General features: G+C 33.1%; 1 protein-coding gene across 1 annotated transcript in view; it reads left to right on the top strand.

Annotated features, from left to right (window-relative positions):
* Positions 1 to 6331: 6331 nt before the first annotated feature.
* The window catches only part of LOC117102332 (short transient receptor potential channel 6-like), an 8515-nt gene continuing 2172 nt past the window's right edge, over positions 6332 to 12674 (top strand). The window contains exons 1-9 of the mRNA XM_033242599.1: positions 6332 to 6469; positions 7126 to 7329; positions 8140 to 8304; positions 8600 to 8876; positions 9123 to 9362; positions 9661 to 9940; positions 10194 to 10401; positions 11202 to 11414; positions 12489 to 12551. Coding sequence (XP_033098490.1) covers positions 6332 to 6469; positions 7126 to 7329; positions 8140 to 8304; positions 8600 to 8876; positions 9123 to 9362; positions 9661 to 9940; positions 10194 to 10401; positions 11202 to 11414; positions 12489 to 12551 — 1788 coding nt within the window. The remainder of the gene's footprint in view (positions 6470 to 7125; positions 7330 to 8139; positions 8305 to 8599; positions 8877 to 9122; positions 9363 to 9660; positions 9941 to 10193; positions 10402 to 11201; positions 11415 to 12488; positions 12552 to 12674) is intronic.

Here is a 12674-nt window from a genome sequence, read left to right as displayed (position 1 = left end):
GTGGATTATCAAATTTTGTAATTATATCGCTCAAGTACAAAAAATTAGGATTATCCTCATTTGGACCATATACATTAAGAATAGAAAACTGTTTCTCCTTAACAGTTAGACTTATGCCAATAATGTTACCTTTATCATCACTCTGAACTGCGTGGATTTTAGCATCCAGCTTTTTAGTTAATAAAATAGCCACTCCCCGAGATCGATTAGTACCACAACTAAAGAAGCATTCTCCATTCCAATCAGATTTAAACATATTTACAGTTTCTTTTGTGACATGTATGTCCTGAAGACAAAATATATCATTTCCTTTCGATTTCAAAAAATCAAAAACATCTTTCCTTTTTTTACGATCCCCTACTCCTCTGCAGTTCATGGATGCAATTTTAAGATTACCTAAACTCATTTTTACACTTTAAACTTGGTATATTATACAATATTAAGCATAAAACAGAACAACCAGAAAAAAAAAAACATTCAAGACAAAAAAGCAACCAAAAACAAAATAAGCCAAAAAGCACATTGCCGTCGGGTTGATACAAGCGATTGTCACACTCGAGAACAACTTCCAGCGAAAAAAAAATCAATGTAAATTAGATGAGCGTCGGCCCCCCAAGCTTCGATAAACCACACAATTCTACTATTCCAAAAGACTGAATATACAAGAGGGTATTAGACAAATACCATTGTTACGCATAAGTTTCTTTCAGTCTACAAACCAAAAACTAATTTTGACTTTCCTATATTAAATAAATCATTTTAACCACGTTGTCATGGTCTTGTTAAAAAAACGAGTGCTATTTACTATTTTAACACAATCAATTAAAGAAATTGCTTTCTCACAAAATTTAAACAGTTATAAATAAAATACAAATAGATATTAGACAAATACCACTGTTATAAAAGGCTTCTTGCAGTCTGCAAATCAGAGACCAAAATAAATTTTCAAATTTTGGATAAATCATTTTAACAATGTTGTCATAATCTTGTTAAAAAAAAATTGCGCAATTCACCACTGTAGCACAAGAGAAGACATTCCTTTCATTTAAAAGCGAATGGTTTACCATTTCTGTCCCTCCATTTACCAGCAGCAAAACGAAGATAGTATTTCTGTTCATACAATTTTTTTACCTCACTTATCCATTTCCTTTTTTCTATCATATCAATTCTTGTTAAATCATCGGATATGTGAAATGATTCACTTTTTAAAACTGCCCGTGCTCGTCTCATATCAAGCTTATGTTGAAAAGAACGCATCTTGACTATTACTTGTCTCGGCTTCCCATCCGTCCTGTGAGGGCCTACACGATGCGCCCGTTCAATCTGCGTGGTATCTGCCAAGTTAAATTTAGCTTTAAGCAACTCGCATACTATTTTATTAGTGTTTTCATCTCTATCATTTGGTATTGCTGGCAAACCAATTATCCTCAAGTTGTTTTTCCTAGAAAAACTCTCCAAATTATTTATATCACTGGCTTGTCTTGCCACTGTTTCCGTTAAGGCTTTGTTTTCTACCATTATCGCCTCAATTCTTTTCTCAATATCGTCAGTTCTTTTTTCTTGTACGTCAATTCGACCACCTTGGTATTCTATGCCTGGCCTCTCCTAAATGCCTTTTAATACGTTTCTGACCCTCTATTAGAGCCTTTACTAAATTACTATTGATCTGTTAGAAGTCTTTCTAACATACGTTTCAAAATTGCTTTCGTCTTTACTTTCTGTTAGGCCTTCTATTTGTCCATTGCTGCAGCTGCTTTTGCTGTGCTGTCCATTGTTTCTACTGTGAGAGCACCGTAATGTCGAATATCTCCACCACCACAGCTTGCACCTTCATTTAAATGCATGTCTAATACTTCGGAATTTGACGCAGTGTTCTTTTGTGTTTCCTTTTATTCTTCTTGTTGTTTTTTGCTTTTCCTTGTCTTTATTTGTGACATCTTTAATTTCTTTACTAACACTGTTACACCCTTTGAGAAAAACAAACGACCACAACACCGACGAACCAGTCCCTGTATTCACCGTATCAAACACAAATACCAAAGCCAGAGAGAGCCGACAAAATACGTGTGCTCGCTACGGTTGAATCCAACAATCTGAGGGGTGTTTATGATTTATTTTTAACTCAAAATTGTTTTTTTTTTCCTTTAGTTGAAGCTCATACATTTGTTTTTTCCGTCTTCATTCATTAGCTAAGATTGACTGCGCCACTTGCTTGTGTGCTGTCACTCATATAAAATGTGTAATGTCAAATAAATATTAGGCCTATTATCATCTTCTACAGCCGTTTCTCATAATAGGCCTATGCATGGATTAAATGACATCATTATTGAATTATGTTTTACCAAGGTCCAACTCGGCTATTTAATCCAAAAAATAAAACGGCGGGTGGATAATATGGTTATCGTGCATGGCGTTACGCTGTATTTCAACATAAAACATTAAAATGTATCTGCTTCAAATTTTACATTTCCACACACCTACACACATACATACAGTGATAATTCAAATGTCTCGTCCCTTTTTTCTTAGAAGTTGAAATATCTAGAATCGTAAATGAAGTTTCTGCAATGTTTTCAATTTATTGCCAAATCATAAAGGAGTAGACCAGCCAGTTGGAGCCAGATACTGTCTGTTTATTGCAAGATTGTTTAGGTCATCACTTTTAGTATGACAGACAACACCATTGTAAACGTTGAAGGTATAACTAATAACGTATCTGCTGTAATTTAATGTTAGGTTGGTTATCATTCTTAGTAATATGCACAAGAGTAAAAAACTTTGCCTTATACACATAGCCTACCCCGTTTATTCTTGACGACCATTAACATTCGAATGATTTTATGGATTTATACTGCTATTAGACTTACATTATAACCAAGGATGTTATATACTGGTAATGTTTGCATTAAGAGTAGAATTGCGCAACAAGTCTCATGTAAGAAGTATTAAATACATTTTCCAAAAAACACAGCAGAATAATGTGTAATTTACTTTGATAATAAAACTCGCATTATCCATCCGTATTTTTCAATTATCAATTATTAAAATGTCAGATAGAGTTGAAAAATGAAAAAAGCAATGTACTTTTGTTAAGATGTTATATGTCTACAAATACGTTTGTATTTAAATCCTCTAGAATTATAGGCTTATAATCATGCTTTTTAAAGAAAAAAGTTTGTTCTCATCAGCATTCGAACACAAGATCTTCCGAGCAAAACCACAACAGAATAATGTGTAATGTACTTTGATGATAAAACTCACATTATATCTGTACCATCTATCATATAATACCGACTGATACAATTATTATGGTATCTACTCGGTTTGATACAAGCAGTAAATAAATAATTAGTCAATATTATAACAATGCCAGAGAGTTGAAAAAGTAAGATTAATAGCAACGTACTTTTGTTATAATGTTATATCTACAAATACTTTGTATTTAAATCCCGTGCATAAACCGTAAAACCTCGAATAAAATCATTGAGATTTTTCTTTTATTTAATTATTATTATTATTATTTTTTTTTTTTTTATTGGGATTTTTCTTTTATTTAATTATTATTATTTTTTTCGAGATGGGCTTCTTTTCGAGGCTACTTTGCAAAGTAAAGGAAGTGGGTGGGGGCGCTCTTTTCAAAATGAATGTTTTACATTTTGGGTATTACTATTATAAAACAATACACAGGGACACTGTAACATCAGTCTGTATCATAGAGTGTATAGACTGGCATTAAATCACCTAAACTACTATGTAAAAGAAGCATGCTTTTATTTTATTTTGTTTATTTGAAATACATATACAGTGTATGTACTGTACTATCTCGAAGAGAAGCCCATGTTATCTTGAAAAGAAGCCCATTGGGCTTCTTTTCGAGGCTACTTTTGCAAACTAAAGAGGGGGCTTCAATTCGAGGTGAACTTCTTCTAGAGATTAAGCCCATTATACTTCTATTCGAGGTTTTACCTTAGGCTTATGATCATGCTTTTTAAAGCAAACGTTTGTTCTCATCGGCATCCGAACACAAGATCGTCCGAGCTATTTGTCCAAGTAGTATGTTGGTATCACCCATAGAAAGGACAGAGATTTATGGCAGAACCTACCTACCGCCCTTTATGACATGCGTATTATCGCACTTTTCTGATTTGCCAAGCTTGTGGCCAGCTTTCATAATGTTGTTTGTGGGTAGGTTCATGATCATATAGAGCGTATGTTGCAATTACACAGTTAGAAGTTGGACAATTGGTCTTCTAAAATCGTTTTCGAAGTTTTGGATACTGATTCTGAAGACACATTTACATTTAAAATTTTGCTGCGTTGCGTTTGTAATTTTGTGTATCTGTAAGAAATCAGTTTTATTGGTTGGCTGATTTCAATACAGATAATATTGTTGCTTGGAATGGTCTTGTGATAGATGTGATTACCTAAACTTGTCAAGTGCTAGTTAAGAAAGGTAAATCATTCTTCATATGTTTGACATGCCTGTCTAGATTAATAAATTTTATTTTTAAAACAATGACGAGTTCTGCGCGGACTGTGCTTGATCCTTGTACTTTCATTATGGTTTTGGCGAAATTAAATAATGATGTTGAGAATGATTGTTTAAGAAGAGTTGCCTTACAGTATACTAGGCTTGGCCTAATGAGATCAATTGTAAGATTAGATTGAGAACATCTAGTTTTAAAAGTGAACTTTGTGATGAATCAAATCTTTTGATTAGGCATAGCCATTCTTATCTGTACTTACTACATTTGGTGTTGTATCTTATTATTATGTCCTTAATACATATTTAAAAATCTTTCAGTAATGAAATGAAAGGTAGAATAAGTGTACAGGATAATGTATAGAAGATGAAATTCCTTTTTATTATGTTGGAAATGATTGTTCAAGAAGAGTTACCTTAAACTGCCAGGCTACGTCCTGATTTAAAATGTCAGATAGAGTTGAAAAATGAAAAAAGCAATGTACTTTTGTTAAGATGTTATATGTCTACAAATACGTTTGTATTTAAATCCTCTAGAATAATAGGCTTATAATCATGCTTTTTAAAGAAAAAAGTTTGTTCTCATCAGCATTCGAACACAAGATCTTCCGAACAAAACCACAACAGAATAATGTGTAATTTACTTTGATGATAAAACTCACATTATATCTGTACCATCTATCATATAATACCGACTGATACAATTATTATGGTATCTACTCGGTTTGAAACAAGTAGTAAATAAATACTTAGTCTATATTATAACAATGCCAGAGAGTTGAAAAATGAAGATTAATAGCAACGTACTTTTGTTATAATGTTATATCTACAAATACTTTGTATTTAAATCCCGTGCATAAACCATAAACCTCGAATAAAATCATTGGGATTTTTCTTTTATTTAATTATTATTATTTTTTTCGAGATGGGCTTCTTTTCGAGGCTACTTTGCAAAGTAAAGGAAGTGGGTGGGGGCGCTCTTTTCAAAATGAATGTTTTACATTTTGGGTATTACTATTATAAAACAATACACAGGGACACTGTAACATCAGTCTGTATCATAGAGTGTATAGACTGGCATTAAATCACCTAAACTACTATGTAAAAGAAGCATGCTTTTATTTTATTTTGTTTATTTGAAATACATATACAGTGTATGTACTGTACTATCTCGAAGAGAAGCCCATGCTATCTTGAAAAGAAGCCCATGGGCTTCTTTTCGAGGCTACTTTTGCAAACGAAGAGGGGGCTTCAATTCGAGGTGAACTTCTTCTAGGGATTAAGGCCATTATACTTCTATTCGAGGTTTTACGTTTGCTTTTTAAAGCAAACGTTTGTTCTCATCGGCATCCGAACACAAGATCTTCCGAGCTATTTGTCCAAGTAGTATGTTGGTATCACCCATAGAAGGGACAGAGATTTATGGCAGAACCTACCTACCGCCCTCTATGACATGCGTATTATCGCACTTTTCTGATTTGCCAAGCTTGTGGCCAGCTTTCATAGTGTTGTTTGTGGGTAGGTTCATGATCATATAGAGCGTATGTTGCAATTACACAGTTAGAAGTTGGACAATTGGTCTTCTAAAATCGTTTTCGAAGTTTTGGATACTGATTCTGAAGACACATTTACATTTAAAATTTTGCTGTGTTGCGTTTGTAATTTTGTGTATCTGTAACATATCAGTTTTATTGGTTGGCTGATCTCAATACAGATAATATTGTTGCTTGGAATGGTCTTGTGATAGATGTGATTACCTAAACTTGTCAAGTGCTAGTTAAGAAAGGTAAATCATTCTTCATATGTTTGCCATGCCTGTCTAGATTAATAAATTTTATTTTTAAAACAATGACGAGTTCTGCGCGGACTGTGCTTGATCCTTGTACTTTCATTATGGTTTTGGCGAAATTAATTAATGATGTTGAGAATGATTGTTTAAGAAGAGTTGCCTTACAGTCTACTAGGCTAGGCCTAATGAGATCAATTGTAAGATTAGATTGAGGACATCTAGTTTTAAAAGTGAACTTTGTGATGAATCAAATCTTTTGATTAGCCATTGTCATCCTTATCTGTACTTACTACATTTGGTGTTGTATCTTATTATTATGTCCTTAATACATATTTAAAAAACTTTCAGTAATGAAATGAAAGGTAGAATAAGTGTACAGGATAATGTATAGAAGATGAAATTCCTTTTTATTATGTTGGAAATGATTGTTCAAGAAGAGTTACCTTAAACTGCCAGGCTACGTCCTGATAATATATAGAAGATGATCTTTTTTCTTTTGAAATGTAAACATCTAGACAAGAATTCATTTCATTATAATTTAATTGGAATCCAACAAACGAACGAAAAAAATTTGAAGAATTTAGGGAATTCAAATATCGTTGGCATTTTGGTTGAGTAGTTTTTTTTCTGTTTTTTTTTTTATCATGCACTGAGAAAAGCTTTTTAAAATACTGTACTAGTTACTTGCCTGTAGTTATTTTGTTGAATAATTTTGAAGTACCATGAGAAGAAGTCGTTAGCTTTTTTAAGTAAATTTGAGTACAAACAGCAATTAAATTAGTTTACCTGTGTCTAGAGCTCAATAACTTGAGACTCATTTTATTGAAATTTTATTTTTGGATTATCTAAACAGAACCAATATCGAGATTTGTCGAAACAGTGCAAGAAGTATGCTTCTGATCTGCTTGAGATGTGTCAGAGTACAGAAGACGTCGAAACGCTATTGAATATGGATGGTACAACTCTTGAAAACGTTACAGACGACAACGAGTCGAAAGAAACTGGAACGTTAGATCTTGGAAGAGTAAAGCAAGCCATAATTTACAAGCAGAAAGCCGTAAGCAAATTACACAACGAAACTAGACATCTGAGTAGCGTTGTAGTTTAGTAGTTGATATTCTTGTCTATAGATTCAAGGGTCGTGACATTAATCTTGTAAAAAGACGTGTTCAAAATTCAGAAATATTCAAATCAAACATTTTTTATTGCCTTTCTTTTAAAAAAAAGTACAATGTGAATATTGTACAAATAAATGAAACAGCAATTATCATAACAAAAGTAAGAAAAGGTCTCAATTACAAAGCTTTATAAACTTTTTTGACATCATAGTATGGTAAATGAACAGAACCAGAAACACAAAATCTTTGTTCAGTGCAAACACAATGGTTCCCACGAGCGCGGTTTTTTTTTTATATCTCATGAAGCAAGATGATTCATCAATTTTTAATAAAACAAAAAGATACCGTAGTAAATCCAAAATTATTAAAATGTTTTGTATTTGTATTTTATTCAAATATCCAACAATGTAAACACCAATTATAAAATGTGTATAATATAAAAATATGATAAAGATAAAAAGCAAAACATAACACAATAATAATTAAAAAGCCTAAAAATTAACTTCCACAAATAAATAATATGTAAACATACATCATTTTAACTATTATTACTGATTATTCTGGAATATATTTTTCAATTCGTTGCAACGATGAACTTTAATGGGATATTTCCATCGGATAGGCCTACTGGTTATACTGTAACAGTTAGTCTGTCTGTCTTCGACTATTTAAAGTCCTATTTCCACTGGATGAATTACGTACGAACATATTTATTTTTTGTTTTGTTTTCTTCTTTACTTTCGCTATAGTTTGTGGCCCATCCGCACTGCCAACATCTACTTGCGACGCTCTGGTACAAAGGAATGCCCGGCTGGAGGCAAGGCAATATCGTATACAAGTCTATAATGACGCTATTAGTTTTTCTAACACTACCAGTACTAGCATTTATTTATATCATAGCTCCACATAGTAGGGTATGTATGCATGCATTTATGTATGACTTTAATGGTAAAACATCTAATATTAATGTTATTGGGATAAACGTTACTTTCACTGAGTGCTTTTAACAATCCCCCCAATATATTATACTACGGAGATTTCTGAGTTAATTTATTATTTAGAAAACAGGGAGAGAAACACAAGACCAATCCCTTCACAATGTTTTACAGATGGAAAAATTCGTCAATTTTAAAATGTATAAATAGGAAAGTTATGAGCAATGTAAATTAATCAGTTCATTAATTGATATCCCTTTACATTGTTTTTCAGATTGGAAAATTCGTCCGGACTCCATTAGTGAAGTTTATTGTGCATTCAGGAACGTACCTTATTTATCTGTCTCTACTCTTCTTTCAATCAAAGTACACAGAAACAATATTTAATAACGGTGACCATTTGACCGACGAAGATTTCTATACTTTTGCAAAAAACTGTAGCGCCCTCGACGACTGGCTCAACATTTCCCCAAATTGTGGCAACAAATATAGGCTGTTACGCTTTACAAGGCCAAATGCTTTTGATATTATCATTATAATTTTTTTAGTAGGTTCGTACATGTTAACTTCACATTGTACTGAATATTTATTTTTTTTCTCCTAATTTTGCTTTCTTTTACTTCGTTTTATGTTTATATTTATTCTATTTATGCATTTGAACATAGGCCTATGCCTTTGTATCGGCAGCATCCGAAAATGCAGCAGCTAAACTATGCATAATACAAATATGGTATAATCGATGAAACAAATGAAAACTCATACTAATTGTAGTGACTGTGTTACTATATCTTTTAAAGGTATGTTTTGGAACGAACTGAAACAGGTCTGGTTGGAAGGTAGTCGTATATATTTATCTTCTTTTTGGAATTGGCTTGATATAGCCATATTGAACCTCTATTTTACAAGCTTCATCCTGAAATTTGTCTCCTATCATTCAGCGCAGAAAGCAATAGACTATTTCAATGACCCCGACGCATGTGAAGGTCTGGAGTCAAACAGTAGTGTGGTTAATCGGCATATTTATTACCTGTCGTCTGGTGAGTAATGATTCAACCATAATTTAACGAACTTAATCGTCGAATTAAAGATAATATGAAGTTTTCATCGCCAATAAAGAGAGCATAAAACATACTATTCCGATGTTGCATGCACTCTTATATTTACTTGTAATCAAAATGATTTTCATAAAGCCTTTAAAACAACCAAAACTGAAATGTTTTGATCTGTGTTTTAATTGGTTGATCCATTTTAATTAATCTTTAGTGCTTTTCTTTCAAGATTTCTTCCCGCAGATAGTACTCCTAAACATTTATAATATTAATTATATATTTTCAGATCGTAAATGCTGGGATCCACACGACCCCGTTTTTCTAGCTGAAGGACTTTATGCATTAGCAAACGTGATTAGTTTTACACGGGTTACGGAAGTTTTAGCGGCTAGTGAATTTCTAGGCCCACTTCAAATCTCACTAGGTCGCATGTTGGGTGATATTCTCCGCTTCGGCATCGTATTCGGACTTGTTTTTGTAGCCTTTCTTTGTGCTATGTATAATCTTTATTGGTATCATCCGATAAGTGTTATACCAGGTCAAGAAGTGGAAAATGCATTTGGATCGTAAGTACAAAATAACAATGGACCGATGGATGGATGCATAAATAAATGGAGGAACAAAACAACTAAATATTTATTATTTATAAATAATTAAAATTAGATTAATTTATTTTATAATAATCATAATTATAATGATATATATATAATAATTATAATGATAATGATAATTGTAATAATAATAGTAATAATAATAATAAATAAAAAATCAACTTTTAATACTGATATATATATATATATTTTTTTGTCTTCTTACCAGAATTAGCAATACATTCTTAACACTATTCTGGGCGTTGTTTGGGTCGGTCAGTAGAGATATTCCTATAGTCCTATCGTCTGTGGATGATTGTTATAGCATCACCGAAATAGTTGGTACCATACTTTTTGCGCTGTACCACGTGGTCATGGTCCTTGTTATGCTGAACATGCTTATTGCTATGATGTCAAACTCGTATCAAGAAATTGAGGTAAAATACGCAAATCAATCATGGGGCGGGGGGATTTGCATGCATGTTATCAAAACTTCCCCATTGGGATTCGGACCAGTGTTGGTGTCAATTAGAGGGGAGGGGCCTGGGCTGAGCTTGTGTAATATTTACAAAGACTCTAAAACTTGATTAAACAAGAATTTAAACTCTCTTGTCGGGGCTGGTGGGGGAGCAGACCTCTCCGACGGTTGCCATGGGCATCCACTAACTTACGCTCCCCGACAGAGGTCGTTCCATCCCCTCTGATTCTGATGACCTTCCTACTACATTCTGGCCACCTTAGCAATTGAGCTGGTTATGTATGACTCTTTTCTGAAGAAAATCATGTAATTTTTGTAAGAATTGCGTAACATTTAAATTAATTTCACGTGTTATTTGTAAACTAATAACGATTTCGTTACGTCACTTAGAATAAGTTGGGGGTGTATTTGTTTCTGTTAGCTAATGGGAATTCCCTACCCATGGTCTTTGTATCATCCAAGTATGAAATTCTTATTTAACATGTTTGATTTATTAAATTATCTTGTGTCTTGTAAACACATGGATTTGATTAGATGTTAATTAAATTTTAAATTAAAGCAACTTTATTATAAATTTCCGTCATTTTCAGTAATAATGCAGTAGACCTTTTTGTAATGGAACAGTCAAGTAGAAAACCTATAGATGGAATGTATATACAATATATACATTATAGGTCTATGTACATGTACACAGAGACACATGCACATACACAATTCATAGAGATTATGCATATCATTTCATTTGTTTTTTGTTGCTAGAATGACGAGGACGTGGAATGGAAGTTTGCTCGAGCCCAATTATGGATATCATATTTTGACAACAGTGCTACTTTACCCATTCCATTCAATTTGATCCCCAGTCCCAAGTCCTGCCTCTACATATATAAATGGTTTAAAGGATTTTTCAAGGCAAAAGAACCAATACAGAACATACCAATGAGAACACGTGCGCGCTCATCTTTATCAGATAGGGTGAGTGCCTTAAATCTCACTCCCTTTCTATTTTTACACTCAAACAAACCACAGCATAATGTATAAGAAATTTAAATTTAAAAAAAAAGATAACATATTGAAAAAAATGTTTTAATAGCATTTATTTTATTTTTTTATTTACTCATTTATACAAATATATATGAAGAGATTGTTTAGTAATCTGAGTGGTTTGCACAACGCAAAAAATATCAAATGATTGTGTATACTTTTATATTCAACTCAAACATTGTTTATAATATTATGAATCTGATACCGGTAATTAACCAAGTCATATTCTATATATATGTTGTTTTTCATCCGATACATTGAAATACTAAAAACCATTTGCTGATTAGTTCATGCAATCAATTAATTAATCAATCAATCAATCATTTGATCAATCAATGAATTAACAGATCAAATAAATATATAGGCCTACATTTTGATATTACCCAATGAAGTAAAACAGTATTGCAGACCTATATTGGGAGGAAATGGGAGAATGAATGTTAACGTTTCTACATAATATACCGGTATCAGCAACGACTATAGCTTATTCTTGAAGACCTGGATTTCGTCTTTTATGATACAATTTACAAACATGTGAATTCCAAACAATGTCGAATAAATTTTGACCATGCACTAAATTGAAGATTTTGGGTTTAAGTCTGGGGTAGATCACATTCATTGTCCCTCTACAAGGCCAACTCAGACAGCGTCGGCCGACGCAGCCCGACCCGATTTATCGTCGAGGACAGTCTTAAGCCGTCGTGAGAAATATTAAACACGTTTAATATTCTACTACGCGACTGCCCCCGACGCACACCATCGCGTCTGCGTTCAACTCACACAGACCCGACGCGACAACAAATCGCGTCGGGCTGCGTCGGCCGACGCTGTCTGAGTTGGCCTTTAAGGGTATACTGTAAGTAGGTACTCGATAGTTTTGAATGCCCATGCGTAGATTACTAGATGCATTAGTCTCCAAAGGCACTGTGTATAACTTATGTTATACTGTACATGATGCGAAACATTAATAATCATTTTTATTATTATTATTATTATTATATTTAGAGAAATGGTGTGTTCCATGTCATGGGATCAGGATTTCGACAGTCTGGGGAAGACAAAAATCAGGTGAAATACATTCATATTACCTCAGGCGCGGATCTAGTAGGGGGAACGTTCCCCCTCCCGTTTCGCCACTAACTTTTAATAGTCTAATGTATATCAATTTTATATTAAAATAAATGCTACTCA

This window comes from Anneissia japonica, unplaced genomic scaffold (assembly GCF_011630105.1).
Source record: "Anneissia japonica isolate Jap-2015-1 unplaced genomic scaffold, ASM1163010v1 scaffold1147_len264814_cov175, whole genome shotgun sequence".
Taxonomy (NCBI): Eukaryota; Metazoa; Echinodermata; class Crinoidea; order Comatulida; family Comatulidae; genus Anneissia; species Anneissia japonica.
Note: the sequence above shows the minus strand (reverse complement) of the source record. Positions and strands in the feature narration are given on the sequence as shown.